At 47.3% G+C, this 17,183-nt stretch overlaps 1 protein-coding gene across 1 annotated transcript in view; it reads left to right on the plus strand.

The window, feature by feature from the left end:
• The window catches only part of LOC135915815 (Y+L amino acid transporter 2), a 132,815-nt gene that overhangs the window by 20,930 nt on the left and 94,702 nt on the right, over positions 1–17,183 (plus strand). Inside the window, exon 2 of the mRNA XM_065448971.1 lies at positions 3,688–3,890. Within this exon, the coding sequence (XP_065305043.1) occupies positions 3,688–3,890 (203 nt within the window). The remainder of the gene's footprint in view (positions 1–3,687; positions 3,891–17,183) is intronic.

Genomic DNA, 17,183 nt, shown 5'->3' on the forward strand with positions numbered 1-17,183 from the left:
CTTATCCCTTGCGCGTCCGACAATCTTAGTCCCGCCGAAAAGTGGGGTACAAACTTTGCCGTCATGCCTGCAGGTCTTGCAATGCTTAGGAAGATGCTGTCCTCTAGAATCATCAAGGGATATGGCATGTTCTAATAATCTAATATTAATGCAGCGGCCTGTTTGTCCGACGTACACGTTGCCACAACTCAGCGGAATCTCATAGATGGCATTCGCACTACAGGGCACAAACTTGTTCCTGTGGTTAGTGCCTGTGTCGTGTGGTTCTTTCTCTGTCTTGTCCTTTCTTTACGTAGTTTTTCTTTGTTCTCATAATTTTTTTCAATTCAATCTTTCTTAGGATTCATTCCTTTACAAAAAATGAACACTAGGACAAGAACTAAGAGCCCACGTGGCCAAAAATAATCTCGCAGTCCCACACTATACACTCAGACCTGCATGCTATTTATTATTGCGAGTAAAGATGGCGTACGTACTGGAACTACGCAGAGTATTGCGAGCACCAGATGGGGCATGTGTAATGACCGAAGAGCGAGCCGTATACACTGTTGGCGCAAGGTGTGCAGGGCACGCGAGTTCACTGACAAGTGTGAAGTTCTGCTTTGTTAAAGCTTCTACTGGGTCTTTTCGCAAATCGCAAAGGCTACTGCACGCCAAAACTTTGGATTTAAGGCTATGTGCCTAAGCTTCGCCGGAAGTTCTGCTTTCTTTTCGTAAATCCCCCGTCCCGTAAGCTTTCCTTGCCGGCTTTACACACATAAAAATAAACCAACGTTATAGAAATCAACCATTCACCGCAATGAAATAGAAGGAAAGCAAAGACAAACATCTGATCAAAAGTACGAATGCGGTATGGATTGGCTATCAGTAATAACCATCGTAAGTGTCTTTTAGGTGCCGAAAAATGACAATAATGCGTGACCCCTCCTTGCTAAAACATAAATTAAGCACAACACAAATTGCGTTAACCTCAATTTTGCCTCGCTCATGTTAGCTACCACCCTCCAGCTGATAAGACTTCCGTGATTTTCATGGCAAGCCTTCCATAACTTGCGTTTTCGTATGACAGCCAAGTTCATTGGTGATAACTAAAGATCATAAGTATATGTTATCACACCAAACGTGACACAAGCCGCGCTGGAAGCGTGCTGCCATGGGCTAATTTCCCATTCTCAATGCAGTGACGCGGGCATAACTTCGGGGCTGTATGACGTCAGGATTCTACGAGCCTGATCTGGACAAACGATGGTGGCATCTATAATAAAGTAACCGGGCCCTGAATTTGGCGCCACTGGTCAACCACTGAGCAACAATGGCGCAACTGCAGGAGCGACATCATGGTTGGAGGCGGTTTTGGGGCTGTTTTCTTGGGCAGTGTGAGAATAAAAGGAAGGCCGCATAGCTGTTGGAGTTAGGCTTAGCGTCAGGCGATCCGAGGATTAGTCTTTATCGGTCGCGAACAGGCAGCGCTGCGGGCTTTGCGAAATTAAGCCGTTCGGCCGGCTTGCCACTGTTCGGCTTGCTCGGTCCAGACGAAATCACAATGAAACACCAGTTGAAAGTATACACTGTACTAGTTCGAAGTTATATTCATTGATTTCTGGCTGTAACCTCGGCGACTGTGTGCATGTGTGTATTGGAGACGCTTTTCCTATAGTTGTAGGAAAATAGGAGAAACGCAGTAATTTTGAGCCTAAATGTATAATTAATATGTAGAAATGGCAAATGATACTTGAAGAAAGGACTGCATAGCCGAACCCACAACCTCCGCGAATCGCGTGCGATACGTCGAAATCTGCTCCTCAGGCCACTTTCTTGTATGTGTGTACGCTTACTAGACTTAGCCCCTGCAAGTGTTAGCTAGTGCCACTCACGCTTTTGTTTAAGGCCTTAGAGCCTTAGGTGTCTATGTTGGAGGTGACCTTGGTGAAACTGCGCCGTGACGAAAAGATGTCGCGCAAAAGATTCACTAGAGTGTGCGCATTGTTCTTAAGGATTTTAGAATGAGAGAGAGAGAGAGAGCAAATGATAAAGGAAAGGTAGGGAGGTTAACCAGGACTGAGCCCGGTTGGCTACCCTACACTGGGGAAAGGGAAAAGCGGATGGAAAGAATAAAAGAAGAAGAGAAAGTCCACAGGGGATATCGTTCGGTCACTCAGTCCGGTTCACAGACGCTGACCCAATCCAGTAGCCTTCAAATATCGCAGCAGAGCTTTTGTGGCCTTTTGTAGCTGCGATATGAGAGGCCATGGTCCCAAGATCTTCTTCAAGGTGAATGGTGTTCTATCTAGCTGATTGAGAGCTGTGCAGAGGTCATCGTTCAATCGTTCTTGGGTGAATTCAGGTGTGTGCCACTTCTCTAATGTCATACGGTGTGCTACCTTGCTTAGGTGTTGGGCTGCGTCGGTCCGCGATAAAAGTACAGAAACAAGGGTTGCTCCTTCGTGTGCTTTCCTAACAGCTTCGTCAGCGAGTTTAGAATGGATTTCATCGATGCCGGCCGAGGATGTTAATTTGAGGCATTCTATTAGTTTGGGGATACCGTACGCCTCAAGTGTTGTGTCTGGCATGGTTTGGCGCAGGCACGTACCCAGCCCTCCCCCAACGAAATTGAGCGGCATAACCCCCCCCTCCCCACCCATGCCACCACTCCTTATACATATTCCTAGAGCGCCGCCAAATCAATTTTGTGACTTGACAGCTATTCGGCCGTCAACACTGGGTTGCTGTTACAGTACTATTATGGCAGACGCATGGAAGCAATCGCTGATTGGGCCAAGGGAAAAGACACTGAACTAAGCGCTTGAAACATATTGATATTCTATACCCACTAAAAGAATGTCGGAATGTTTTCACATTTCTAATTATTTCGATGGCTGTTGCGAAATCTCAAGGTGCTGCCGCTGGAAAGGCCCCAGTGATATCATTTCAACGATTTACCTTTCATAGTCATCTCAAGAACTTTGAAAATTTCAATCACACTCTGCAACAACCGTTAAACGCATAAGCAATGTGAATGTCACCCGCTACCTCGTTTGGCGTTTCCCCAATTGCACAGCACTTATTGTGCAAAATTTGCAACGGGAAACAAGTGTCACAAGGCGTTGAGATATTAAGCGATCTACTAAGGGAGAGAGCCAAGGCAACAACCAAACAGAAAGGAAAAAAGCAAAAAATTTTTGTGTTCGTGAAAATATTTATGGATCAAATTCTTTTTCTTAAAAAGGAAGTAGAGAAAACGCCGCGGAAGTGGAGAATGATTCCGTGTGTTTTGAATGACGCTTCTACAGTTGTCAGTCGAGCCAAGCGACGTAGGCACATCTCTAGTCCATTTAAGTAGGTGTTTTTTCTAACCTTCCGCGGTGGTCGCACTGCATCTAGAACCGTAGCGCCTGCCCTCTACGCGGTTGTACCGGACTGCCTTACGCAAATTCCCAAATAAACAATATTAGTCGGTTTTGGCACTTGGTGCAGCAGTAAACGAGGGATTCAAAAGAACTGTGATAGTTCCACAAATATATATTTATCTACAATTCTTCCAGAGCTAATTAAAAGAAACGCTAGTAGAAATCTTTATTTTACACTATCGCTTGTGTACCTGTTCTTGGCAGTGCCATTCCAGCGTTTCTTTCCTACGCGAGTCTATTTGATGTGGCTATTCACGCGATTCTGCCTGTCCCTTCGCAGGACCGGCGCCGACTATGCGTACATCATGGAAGCGTTCGGGCCATTCGTCGCCTTTCTCCGACTCTGGGTGGAGTGCTTGATCGTGCGGCCATGCTCGCAGGCCATTGTGGCGCTCACTTTCTCCTTCTATGTGCTGCGGCCCATATTCCCCGACTGCGACCCCCCGGACCCGGCGGTCAGGGCCCTCGCCTTCGTCTGCATCGGTGAGTTCACATCTCTCTTAAGATGGCGCCCTTCTGGTTTGAGTTGGTTCCCACACTCTTCGAACTACTACGTGCGGGAGGCAGACATGTGAAACAGATGACACGTTAAAGAGCAGACGACGCGCATCTGCGTCGTATAGTCTTCGAACTACTACCTGCGTGAAGCAGACGTGCGGAACAGACGACACGCTAGAAAGCAGACGACGCCCTGTTCTGACTCGCTTGGTGTAATTTGGATTCACGTCTACCGAGGTGTGCAACTTCAAATAGCACGCTGGTAGGCAAATTGGCTCATGACCATCAAAATGATAAGAGCGCGTAAACAAGTGAAGTGAAAAAAACGGTACGTGCAAGAAAGTCAAAAGTAGATGGAGCGTGCCTGTGTAGTCTGTTTTCTGGCACTTGGTATGCAGTTGGAAGGTTTTTTCATCAGCTTTAATCGCGCTTCGCTGATCATTTAATTTGCGCCAGCAAGGAGCATATATATATATATATATATATATATATATATATATATATATATATATATATATATATATTACTCGCCCCTGTGAAATGCCTCCAAGTATGCTGCAGCACGGTACCGCTGCGCCACCTACAGCATTCACTGGGGAATTAAAGCTGTTGCCTCCGAGATGTCACTGCACACTTCAGCGTTTTCCCACCTTTCTTTTTGTGCTTTTGTTGCATGATTAGACATATGACACACAAGGGGCTTCAGACAAGTTGGGAGAAACCTGTGCAAACACTTGATCTTCTATCTCAAGGGAAGCTTTCCTTGACTATACATCTCGGAGGCACATGTGACGCACAGAAGTCTTCAGACAAAGAAGCTTCACGCACCAGTGCAAGCGCTGTGCTGTAAAAGAAAAAAAATACTCCCTTCTTGGGGGCCTTGTTCTTAAAAAATAATCGTTGTCAATATGGCTTATGCTTCTTTTACTTGACACTCAGCGCTGGCTAGTTTTTCTGTAAGCAACGCTATGCCACGCCGTTCGTTACCCGAACATATACCGGGAGCGCATCGGCAGAGAAAGGAAAAAGTGCGCAAGATGGTGATCATTGCTTCGGTGCGAGATAAACCCTAACGGCCACATTTGCTTCTTCCACATAGAGTGTAACTCGCTTTCGATAGTGAAAGAACTTGCTCTCGCACTTTAGGCAGCGTTCGGAAGCTCCTCGACCAAAGCGGTGAACCTGTCGGCACCTGACGTCAGACGCCGCGCCAGAAGCTACTTAGATAACGGAGCACGCGATACGGTTCTTCAGGGTTTAATGCATCACTAAAACGTTTCAACAATAAGAAGAAACGTTTGTTCTGAGCCGTGTAGTTGCACATGGGTGAAGTAATACAGCGCGGCCAAAGAGTTTGACACTTTATTGCAACAGACGAAACGTAATTTCTTTTCCGAAACTCTACCTTGTATGCTTCGAAGTGTCTCGCTGCCTGCCTAACCCCATGCCGTGTGGCTTTCCCCTCGACCTCCACGCTATCGTAGCACGCTCTTGCTCGTGGACTTGGAACAACAACACCGCCGCCCGCTCCCTCGTCGCGAGAGAGAGAGAGAGAGACGCGAAGGTCGAGGCTTTCATCTCGCAAACCTTTCAGACTGGACACGTCCCATGCTCTCTCTGTACACAGTTGCAGTGCCTACTGTTTGCTTGCGGGCGCTCCCCTGAGTGTCTTTCTACTCGAAGCGATAAACATCACGCCTTTCACCCCGCTTGTCTCTCGTTTTAGCGAACGCCTCGGTGTAACGGTTTTCGCCGTTATCGTGCGCTAACCTCAGCCGGCAAGGTCGGCCACATAGAGTTCGCCTTATATATAGTGAGCCTGTGTTTACCACGGGCACGTTCTCGGAAGGGCTGCTTCCAGCGTTCGCGCCGAACGAGATAGCGGTACTCGAAATGCTTTCGGGCAGTTTGACCGTTTTGTGGGCGCTCTTTGCCTCGGGAAGATCTCTAGACATAGTGGGGTGGCTTAAATAGAACGATAGAATATAGCCTACGCTAGCCGATATTGTTGATTGGTTGCTGGATTGACTGATTGATTAATGGTCGATTGACTGAATTGATATAATCGTCCAAAACCGATGAAACAATTGCCGTGGGTGCGATTCCCGGCTGCCGCGTCCGCATTCCGATGGCTTTCGGAATGCAAAAAAAATAAAATAAAACAACGCTCGAGTGCTTAGATTTAAATGCACGTCGTGGAAACACAGGTGGTCAAAATTAATCCTGGATTCGTGGCCTCACAATCATATCGGGGTTTTGGCAAGAGTAAAAAAAAGCCCATAATTTGATTTTCATTTAAAGCGACGAAACGGCTACCACAGGCGCCGTTGCGGGGATGATGCTGTCGTGTAATTTTAACAGATCGACTAATTACTCAAACGCTGCAGCTTGTACGCCGAAGCCCGAATTTCGCTCGTTCGTGTGTGTGTACTTCAATTCCTTCACGCACTTTTTCTTGCGTTCTCTTGTACCCGCTAACTCTCCCCAACTTGTTACCGTCTCATCATCTCTATAAAACACCCCAAATCAAACCGACAACTTGGTCCCGTAGAGCAACTTGGCAAGCACTGTGTCATGGTGGTATAACCCAGGTAGCAAGAAAGAAAGAAAGAAAGAAAGAAAGAAAGAAAGAAAGGAAGAAAGAATCCCTAACTTGTTACAGTCTCGTCATCTCTATAAAACGCCACAAATCGAACCGACAACTTTGTCGCGTAGAGCAACTTCATAAGCACTGAGCCGTGGTGGTAAAACCAAGAAAGAAAGAAAGAAAGAAAGAAAGAAAGAAAGAAAGAAAGAAAGAAAGAAAGAAAGAAAGGAAGAATCTCTAACTCATTGTAGCCTCGTCATCTCTAAAACACCCCAAATCAAACCGACAACTCTGTCCCGTAGAGCAACTTGGCAAGCACTGTGTCATGGTGGTATAACCCAGGTAGCAAGAAAGAAAGAAAGAAAGAAAGAAAGAAAGAAAGAAAGAAAGAAAGAAAGAAAGAAAGGAAGGAAGAAAGAAAGAAAGAAAGAAAGAAAGGAAGAAAGAAAGAAAGAAAGAAAGAAAGAAAGAAAGAAAGAAAGAATGGAAGAAACTCAGCAGCCGCTTCTCTAGTGTCCAAGGCGCAAGCACCGCGTGCAGGCAAAGACAGCAAAAACGCTGCCGCATTCAGTTTCCGCGCCCCCACGCGCTGTATACGAGGCGACTCCTTAGAGCGGTCACTGCGGCTCGCGGACAATTGAGGGGTACTTAGTCTAATTGCCCTTCCTTCTACTCTACCCCCCCCCCCCTCGCCTCGTATACCTGACCTGAGCGGAGTCCGCTTCAACTGTGCGTGTCGGCCCACAGCCTCGAGCTATGCGTGCACACACACTCTCTGAGAACACACGTGAACCGTAGGCGTGGCGGAGAATGCGAGGGTCATTGCGGTCTGCGGTGCTCAGTTTCAAGCACACTGCAGATACACCCTATGCGATACTGCGCACCGTATTTGCTCAGACATTAGCATCCCACCTCTTCCTTTCTTTCGTCTTTTTAACTATACAAGCCAGACGAAACTCCGTATGTCACTCTTATTTATGTTTTCTGGGATGGACGTCATTAGCAAAAGGGTGTTTAACTGGGCTAGTCGGTTCATTCTTCGAGGACTGCAGCAGCAGAACTCAAGGAACACGGACAGAGAAGGAACGACTATAGACGAGTACGCAGAAGCTGCGTCCTCGTCTATTCGTCCCTTCTGTGTCCTTGTTCCGTGAGTTATGCCGCTACAATCTTCGAAGAATAATATAATATTTGGGGTTTTACGTGCCAAAACCACTTTCTGATTATGAGGCACGCCGTAGTGGAGGACTCCGGAAATTTTGACCACCTGGGGTTCTTTAACGTGCGCCTAAATCTAAGCACACGGGTGTTTTCGCATTTCGCCCCCATCAAAATGCGGCCGCTGTGGCCGGGATTCGATCCCGCGACCTCGTGCTCAATCCTCGAAGAACGTCATTATACCGAGCCTTACTTCTACGTGAAGTCACCAAATTCTGCTCTTGTGCGCAGATATACTTGTTTTGTGCAGGAAGTTTAGTGAGGAACGCTAGAAGGTGAATGATCGCATTCGCCTTGTACAACACTTCTGTGGTATTCTTCCACGTTCTAAGAAGACTGGGCGTACGGGAGCTACTGCGAAGAAAATACGGTACATACACTTTAGTCCCACGCACACACAGACACAAGCTTTAGTTAATTGCCGTTCCCGTACCTTTCAACAGCGTGGTTGGATGTAATCGACGCCACAGTAAATGTACTACAGGGACCAGTGCGGCGATTGCGCTTTCCCATATGAGAGCCAAATGCGTGCGGTACAGCGGTAGCTACGAGGCGTGTCGGACATTCGGGAAGTGTAGTTAGGCATTGTGTTGTTCACTTGGGCAGGTTGACTGGTACACGGCTTGTTTTGAAGAAACAGCACGAAGGTGAAACACAGGGATCGCGAACACAACATACGGGACACTGAACACGGCACACAGCGTTTCGTTTCATCTGTTTTTCTTTTTGCGCTCTGCACTGTAAAGTAGGTTACACCCTTAAAAGTAAATACAGGTGTAAATCCATCTAAACTCCCACAAGTGAACAAGGGTGTAAATCTGTCTAAACTCCTACAAGTGAATAAGGTTGTAAATATGTCTAAAATCCTACAAGTGAAAATGGTGTACATCTGTCTAAACCTAAAAGTGAATAAGGGTGTAAACCGTCCTATAACTCTTAAAAGGGAGTAATGGCGTAAACCCGTCTACGGCTCACACCCTTACACCATTTTCTGGATGAAAGGGTGCGGGTTATACTGATTTACACCCTTATTCAATTTAAGGGTGTAAATTAATAAGGCCAGAGGGAATAGAAAGGTAAGATAGAGAGAGGGAGGGGAGGGGGAGGAAAGCCGCGGTGAGCTCGCGCATGCATGGTATATTTAAAGAAACATTTAAAAACTACCGACTGTAGGGAGCAGATTTCGGACGTTGGCTGTAAATTTGTTTGAGAAACTAATTATTAAAGGTAAAAAATCTAAAAAATAAAGCTGAAGCACGAAGATTGCAACTATGTAGCTGGGAAATCAAAATAAATAAAATTAAACGATATCGCAATTACGTAAACAGCAGCTATTCCAACGGTTAAAGGGGACAACATGAACATATCGTGCATTTCTCTGGAGTACGCCACTAATGTGCGAGTAAAGAGAAGGGAGACAGAGGGACTCGATTTTTGTTAAATCCCTGCCATATAAAACCCGCAGGCAATGAGCCGAGGAAAGCACGTGGTGTAATTAGCTGTCATTATATTTGAAATGCGAAGGTTGTGGGTTCGGTGCCCGCCTGCGACAAGGTATCTTTTCGTCCACTTTCATTTCCCCTTCATTACTTTTTTTTTACGTTTCAGTTACAACCACAGCTAGTTACCCCTACGCTTTCCTTGGCTTCATTGCCTGCTGGCTTTGTGTGGCCGGGATTACTACGAGAGTATAGGACTACTGTGCATCTCTTTCTTCCCTATTTTATAGTTTTACATCGTCTTCTTATTTCCCATCTCCGGGAAACTTTTAAGACTTCGTCCACCTAGCGGGCGTCCGCAGAACTCCCTCGGTGGCCCCGATAACACTGTCCAGCCGGACGGCTTACGACTGCCTACCCGACGGGATCCGCGAGCTTTTGCAGCACTGCACGCAATTACCGAGGCGGAGTATAATAGAATGCGAATTTTTTTCTTTAACGTTCCCGGAGGGGCGGAATCCGATACGGCGTTAAGGTATGCATCGCCTTGATTCTTCGCGCGTGTTTGCATTTGAAGATCTCGCCGCGCAGATATCGGCTCGTGCCGCTCACGACGTGACGATAATGACGGGAGGCGAGATTTCTGAGCGCGTGCTGACGGGCTTTCCTGTAGTGGATAATTGACGCCGGCAAAGCGTGCATAGCATTCGTCGCGCGGCGTTTCTATCGTGCCAGCGGAGGCTGCAACGTGCAAAGGATTGAGGCGGTTGCCGGCGCGCCTTGTCGGGGTCTGTGATATGTTGCGACCTAGAAAACAACGTTTAACGCGTGGTTTTCCATAGCCCGAAACATTCGCGTGCACGGCGCATAGAATGTGTGTGCTGCCGCGCCGCCACTATACGCCGCCCGTTCGATTCGAGCGCCCCGACGCTTGCAGGTGTGCCCGTCGTTTAGGGAGTTTTAGAAACACTGCACCCAAGCCTCTTTGCTTATAACCCAATGCCCCATGCACGACCTGCTTGCGTTCTTGCTGCTCTAATTTCGCGGTCTTTTGTGTTAATTTTTGCCCCGTTCTCTTGTACACCCAGTGGTATGCGCCTCACGTAAGAAAGTTTCGAAGCATTCTTTCTAACAAACCAGTATGTGTTTCCTTTCTAGCTTCGTACTACAGTCCAGGTGGATGGCAATGTTTCCCCATCGTGAAACTGCATTTACTCATTTATTTTTATTTATTTATTTAGTCACTCAGTCAGTCTCGGGGTCGTTTATGCTTTGCAGAGAGTAGTGGGAAAGAAATATTCACAAAGTACGCATTACAAAAATGAGCGGCAATTGCGGACTTGAAATAATCTCGGTCCATAATGGAGAAGATGGTGGTGGGAAGGTGGATGCAGTCTTGACTAGTCCTTGAGGTCAACGAATCAGAGTACTTGTTAGTCCGGCACGATGGAATGTCACCTTTCAAGTGGTGATCGCGACACGCTGAGATACGTATTATAAGAGCAGTAAAAAGACCACGCTTCAGGTTCTAGTTAAAACAAAACATAAAGCTTGTGAAAAAAAGACGTAGACGATTCATGACACGACGAGTGAAAATATTAGGGAGGCTTGAGGTTTTTTTTTCATACTTGTAAACACTAGACGTGCGAGAATTGTCAACTGTGTGTAGCACACGACAAAGAGGTGACGAAATTTTGAACAAAGGTATATACGAACACATTTATTGTCTTGATCGGTGGTCATCGTGACGAAAGCTTACGCACAAACAGTTACTTTTATACATCCTCGTAGATTAGTGATATACATTCGTTATGTGCATTCGTGTTTCCATTTCGCGACATATTGAGGAACAGAGTTTTGAGACCGAAATCACCGCACCGACTGACAGTGGGCCAGTGCCACCAGCGCCTACACAGAGGGAGGGGCAGTATATGGGAATACTGACATGATGAGCTGCAACGGAGCCAGCTGTAGAAGACGGCGACGAACGCGCGAGCACTGGCACGAGCCATTGATGATGATAGTTTTTGGTCGCGCAGGCTTGTCGACGGAGACGAAAAACGAATGGAACCATATGTAGTCATAAACAGCTTCGTTGTAAAATAGTCCAGACAAAAGATTAACGTCAGGTGCCCAGGGAAGTGCGCCCTCCAAACAGAGCTCTCTCGGAAGAGCGATCGAGACCAAGGCTTTCAGGAGTGGGACCTTCACATATCTCAAAGCAAACGAAACGTCATGCGGTTTTATACAAAATTTACTGGACGGAATTCTGGCGCCAAGGGCATGGGGAGATGCAATCATGGGGCTTCAGCCAGCATACAGGAATGCTGCTTAGCACGTGGACTTGGCTAAATTTCGTGCTTGTGGCTTCAAACGGCTTCGAGACGTTACAAACTGAATCTTTTTGCAACAAGAGATTGCCTTCCCGATGACCACTCGTCCTCGCAGAGACTTATTGCCCCTTCACGCGTTTACACAACACATAATTGCTTGGAAATTTAGAAACATAAAGTATAATAAATAACGCGGCAGTAATTACTGAAGCCTTGCGAGCACGACGACTAGACAAATGCATGTACTACAGCCTTCATTTACGCGGCTAGAGCCTTTCCATCGATCGGCCGTCCTAATGGTATAGTTAAATGATCGCACCGCCAGAGTTTACCCTAATAACTTTATATCAGGGAAGGCTGCGGTCGCAAGTATGCGCGCGATGTCATGGCCACCAGTTTACGGACGTCATTTATATACTCCGTGTGCCGGCATTCAACGCCGTCTCCATGGCAACGCGTGACCTTGCGGGCTTTCATCGCCCAGCCGTTTTCTTTCGCAGCTGTTCGCCGACAAGTCTGTAAGCAGCGGCATCTCGCTCGGAGCTCGCCCCCGTACACGAGAAGTTCAATTATGTCTCCCCGATGGAATCGCCATTATCCTCCCGTCGCACCGCCTTTGACCTTAACCACCTCGCTTCCTATTCTTCGAGCGGCCGTGTAATGAGCGCGTGTAATGAGATTCCCGGAAGCTTTGTCGGAACTCTCCCCGATTACTTCGAATTTCGTTGGCCGCTCCTTCGTCGCCGCCTTTAAGGGTCGTTTGTTTGATCTTGTTTGGTTTTTCTCCAATGACAAATTTTACCGCCACCAAACGCCTATTCTATTCGATCACGCCGAGAGCGCCGAAATACTCGGAGAAACTGCGTCGAGCAACATCATCACTATACACGTAGTAGTCGATGCCTAACGAGTGATCCTAATGTTCTACATTAATAAAGGGAAAATCAGACATCCACCTGTTCGTATGTGGTAGTGATATTATGTTCTACATACTCAATGTTACTGGAACGGCGAAACACTCTGGCCGTAAAACTGAGTCGATTTAAATAGTATACCAATGGCTTATGTGTAAGCATAAAAGTATGTGATTCTATAGTGACTCATAGAAATAGTAAAGTTTGTAATTTAGGCCTAGAATTTCTTTAAAAAGAAAGCGTTGCCAAAAAGTGTGAAACGCGTTTCTGAAATTCTTCCTTGTAGTTTTCGCGGGTACACGTCGGGAACGTATTACAAATTTTACAAGCTAGACATTTTACATCATGTAAACTAGACGAAACTGTCCTTGCTTTATACAGTTTCGTACTTTTGGCCTCACGTTATACACGTGGCTTCCGAAAACAAAGGCACGGACAACTGAGCGGAATAAATGTTTATAGCACTTTGGTGCGATATGCACGGAAGCAGAATAAACGTACGCAACCGTTCCTCTGCCACCCATTCAGTGTTTTATTTTCTGTTTAACCTCCCTGGCTTCCCTCTAGCTCTTCTATTTCCTCTACGCGGTCTCTCGTCTTTAGTTTTCATGCCAGGGCAGACGACAAACGTCGTCTGCTGCAGCGCAGCAGACGCTTCTCCCCGCTAGCTTGCTCGGCTTCGGTGCAGCTCGACGAATCATTCTCGGAAGCTCCGCGGTCCACGCTGTCACCGCGACCACGCGACCCCGTGTTCAGAATAGATGGAGCGAACGGGAAACCATCGAGGCCAGACTCATCAGGCGCTTTTCCTCGGGTCGCCGCCAGGAGCGGTGCCCGTCCTCACAATAGAGGGCTGTGATGGCCGCTAGCAGACGATAATCGAAAGTGGCACGGCCTGCATCGACCTTCGCGTTGTCATTTTGTCTTCTGAAGTTGTGTGATCCCAGCGTTTAGAAAGAGACTTTTCTTCTGTTTAGCCTGTCTTGAGAGAATTTGAGCCATTTTTCTCTATTATCTGTCTTCCTTTTTAATCACTGAAAGAATTGAACGTGTTGACAACTGAGCAAGCTGCGTTTGAAACTTATATTTGCTCTTTTATTTTCTTGCTTAAGGGGCCCCGCATCTCTCGAGTTATTTTTACTGCGATCAATTATATGGACGCCCCGGGCGTATTTCTGCCGTTGCCGTCGCCGTGATGTTTCATATAAAAAATCGAGGGCGATAGCATCGTCGCCACGCGCCGTATGCTGTATGTATGAGTGAAAGCATGCGAGGGTGACCCGACAACGGGGGCTCAATCCTGCACGCGCAAGGGAGCAAAGCGGGGACGAAGCGCGCCGTCTTTCGTCGCGCACAAGGCACAGGGGGGCGGAGGGAGGGAGGGAGGGGGGCGCGTTCTACTTAGGTGGCGGCTGAGTATGACGTGGCCCCGCGGGCCCTGTATTGAAAGCGATATGCGATGGCGGCAGAGTGCGCTCAGTGCTGGTAACTTCGTGTGCGCTGTGTCGTCGCCGCTTATATAGTTCGCGTTGAAGCGAGAAGCAGCGCTAAGGTCATTTCGCTCGCTGCTGCTGAGACGTGTTCGTGTTTGCTCGTGTGCGCGTGTGACGCCCTGCTTGTTAATTTAGTTAGTAACTGAATGTTTACGAGTTTAGACGGCCGATAAAACTACTATCCTTACTTCGTATATAGCTGTCTACTAATTTTGTTATCACAATCGATGCTTCGCCTTTCGGGCGAAGCTGTGACTTTTTTTAACATAATTCTAACAGCGTTTGTTGCTATCTTTATATTAGCGAGTTGCATCTTCTGTGTTCTTAACGTTTCTTTTTCGCTGTCCATCGATGGCGTTTTCACTTCTGTTCATTCCTGCGCATCCCTGTTGCTCTTTATTTTTGTGCGTATGCCCCTCCGGCATGGGCTCCTGCAGGGCCTCCTGTAGTCTCTGAATAAATAAAATAAAAAAAAACTAATGATCTAACGTATGAAATATAAAGCAAACAAACAACAAACAGATAAACAAACTATGTAACTAGAAAAATAAATATTTTCACTGTGCTTTTTTGGGTGTACTATTGCCTGGCGAGTACCTATATATACCGGAGCTCATCGCGTCAGCGTTTAAGCGTGACACCGCGACGCATAGGCTCTCTCTTACGAAGTCTTAAGCGTGCAAGGTTCCGTTAGTCAGACGCGTCGATCCACGGTCGACGCGGGACGGCGACCGCTACCGCTCACCCCGTGTTTGTCAGCTTCCCTTATCTAAGACCGTGTGGGGGCACGGCCAAGTGCAAGCTCTCAAGCCTTTCGCCGTATACAATCTCGAGTGGCGACACTCTAGGCGTCGTCGATAAGTGTGATTTAGCGGCGTCTGTGGCTGAGGAGCGCGTCTTCTTTAGACAGTTTTAGTATGGCGTAAAGCAGCAAACGCAAAGAGTTAGCGTTAGCGTTGCGTGCACCACACTGCGCATGCGCTGTACGTAAACGGTGCTGGAGCTCTTACGTAGGTACGCTATTTTCGAGATTTAGCGGTGAACGCTAACGCACGCAAGGGGACGTATACGGCAACATGGCGGCGCCAGTCGAAGTGAGAGCTGCCCGCTTCGGATCTGTCGAGTCGTCGGACTGCACTGTTCGGCTCATTCGTTCCCCACTAATGCTCGTGTTTGCTTCAGATTTGTGTGATGATGCTTCGACAGTGGCGCACTGGTGACAAATGGGCGTTGTTTACGATATACGTTCTCGATTAGCGGCGCAGTAGGCTTAACGAGAGGGTTTGATAAGGCACTACCTTGTGCCGCGCAGTGTAGCCTTTATTTGCGTTAGCGTTGCGTCGCACGCTAACGCTAACGCAGGCATTTTACGCTATACTAAAACTGTCTAAAAGACAGTTTAAGACAGCTTTAGAATAGCGTTCGCAACCAAACGTAAACGCATTACATGCGTAAAGAAATAGCGTCGTTCCCACTGCGCGTGCGCCGAACGTTACTGGGTTTCTGTGGTTTACGTGCGCTATGATAGCGCACGTTATCTTGCGAGTTTAACGTTCGCGTCGTTTACGACAAAATATTTCGTCATGGAATCAAGAATTCGCGATGACTATGCGTGTGAGCACACTCTTTTTAAACGCGCTTAGAATAAAAAAAAATTAAACATTTGTGGCGTAGTGGACGAAAGTGAGTTTCTTGAAATTTCATGCTAATTAAGGCAGGTGAAGCGTAATCAATGAAGGCGCCGCCACCGTCTCAACCCCCCCCCCTCACGACCACTATCACCACCACCACCACCATCACAACCCCCCCCGCATCATCATCATCATCATCATCATCATCATCATCATCATCATCCAATAATCTCCACTGTAGGAGCACAAATGCGGAGCTTATACGAACTCCCTTATATTACCCCCACCATTTTCATGTTAGAATTGCACGACCGCAGCATCCCTTTAGCAAAATGGAAACTTCACTAAAAACATGGCCTTCGAGATTGCGCGCGCAGCTTGCGTCGCAAGATCTCAGAGGCCATGTTGGGACCAAGTCGGAGGTCACACTGAGTTACGCGCACTATAAGCTAATGATGCATTGTAATCGAGGGATGTGACTAGCCTGCTACTCTACGCTAGGGAAAGACCTTGTGGGAACGATCGACGGAGACAGGGTGTGAAGGCGAAGGGCGCACGGTAAAGATGGCGACCTCTGTGATCGTATGTGCCAACGCCCAAATTATGTGCCGATTCCCTGGTTTGAAGGGCTGTAAATCTCGAGAGATTTTCGCCCGCCGCTGTGTTCCCAGAATTAAGATGGCGAAAGGCGTCTAAGCGTTTGTGGATTAGAGGATGTTCGTGTGTGTCTGCCGCCCGTTTTCCGAGAGGTCGCCTCCCCAGTACGTGCTGTGCCGTCACAACATCCATCTTCATCTCGACACCGCGTTCTGCCGTTTCCCGCGTGATGGATTGGCGGCGTATCGCACCTTTTACGGATTGGCTTGGCTCATTGCCGAACCAACACACGTGCTCCGCCAACATGGCCGACTGCCAGCTCCTCACACGCAGGTGGTCACGAAGTCAGCCGACGAAAAAAAAAAGAGGATGAAAGATGAAAAGCTTGTAAAACAAAAAGGCGAGAATTTTCGCTTTTCTAGACAGGAAACCCGTCTGCGCCAGCTCTCGCGTGCTATACGCTACGGACTTCCGGTTCCTGCCGGTCGATGCGGGCCAGGATCTGTTCCAGACGACTTTTTGTGATTCTCTTATTTCACTTCTGTCGCGCCCATTATGTGCAGACGATAGGCCGTGCAGACGGAAAGATTTCGTCTGCCTCGTTCTCTTTAGTTCTGTTCACTCCGTAATTTAATGTGGCCCTACGGGCAACCTCGTGGTCCAGCATTAGCTGACCGACCTTTCATATTTATTAGTGATGTTCGAATAATGGAAATTCGTATCTGAATACAAATATTCGAGAAAAACAATCTTCGAGTGTCGAATATTTTATCATTCTTAAATAAAGGAAAATATAAAATTTTTATGGAGTCCGTTTGAAAAAGAAGGAAGGATTCTTTATATTTACGACATAAATGTAATGCCGTTCACAACTGTACCTCAGGCCTCACGAATAGCTGACAAATGAACCTGCGTTCTTAGTAATGACCATGACAATGTCAGTAATGGGACAAGGGGAGCAGCACGTCACCAAGTGCAGGTGTTTGTGGAGGGACAGAACACGTGCACTTAGATTACTTAGATTTAGGTGCACGTTAAAGAACCCCAGGTGGTCCAAATTTCTGGA

This window comes from Dermacentor albipictus, chromosome 10 (genome assembly GCF_038994185.2).
Source record: "Dermacentor albipictus isolate Rhodes 1998 colony chromosome 10, USDA_Dalb.pri_finalv2, whole genome shotgun sequence".
NCBI classification, from domain to species: domain Eukaryota; kingdom Metazoa; phylum Arthropoda; class Arachnida; order Ixodida; family Ixodidae; genus Dermacentor; species Dermacentor albipictus.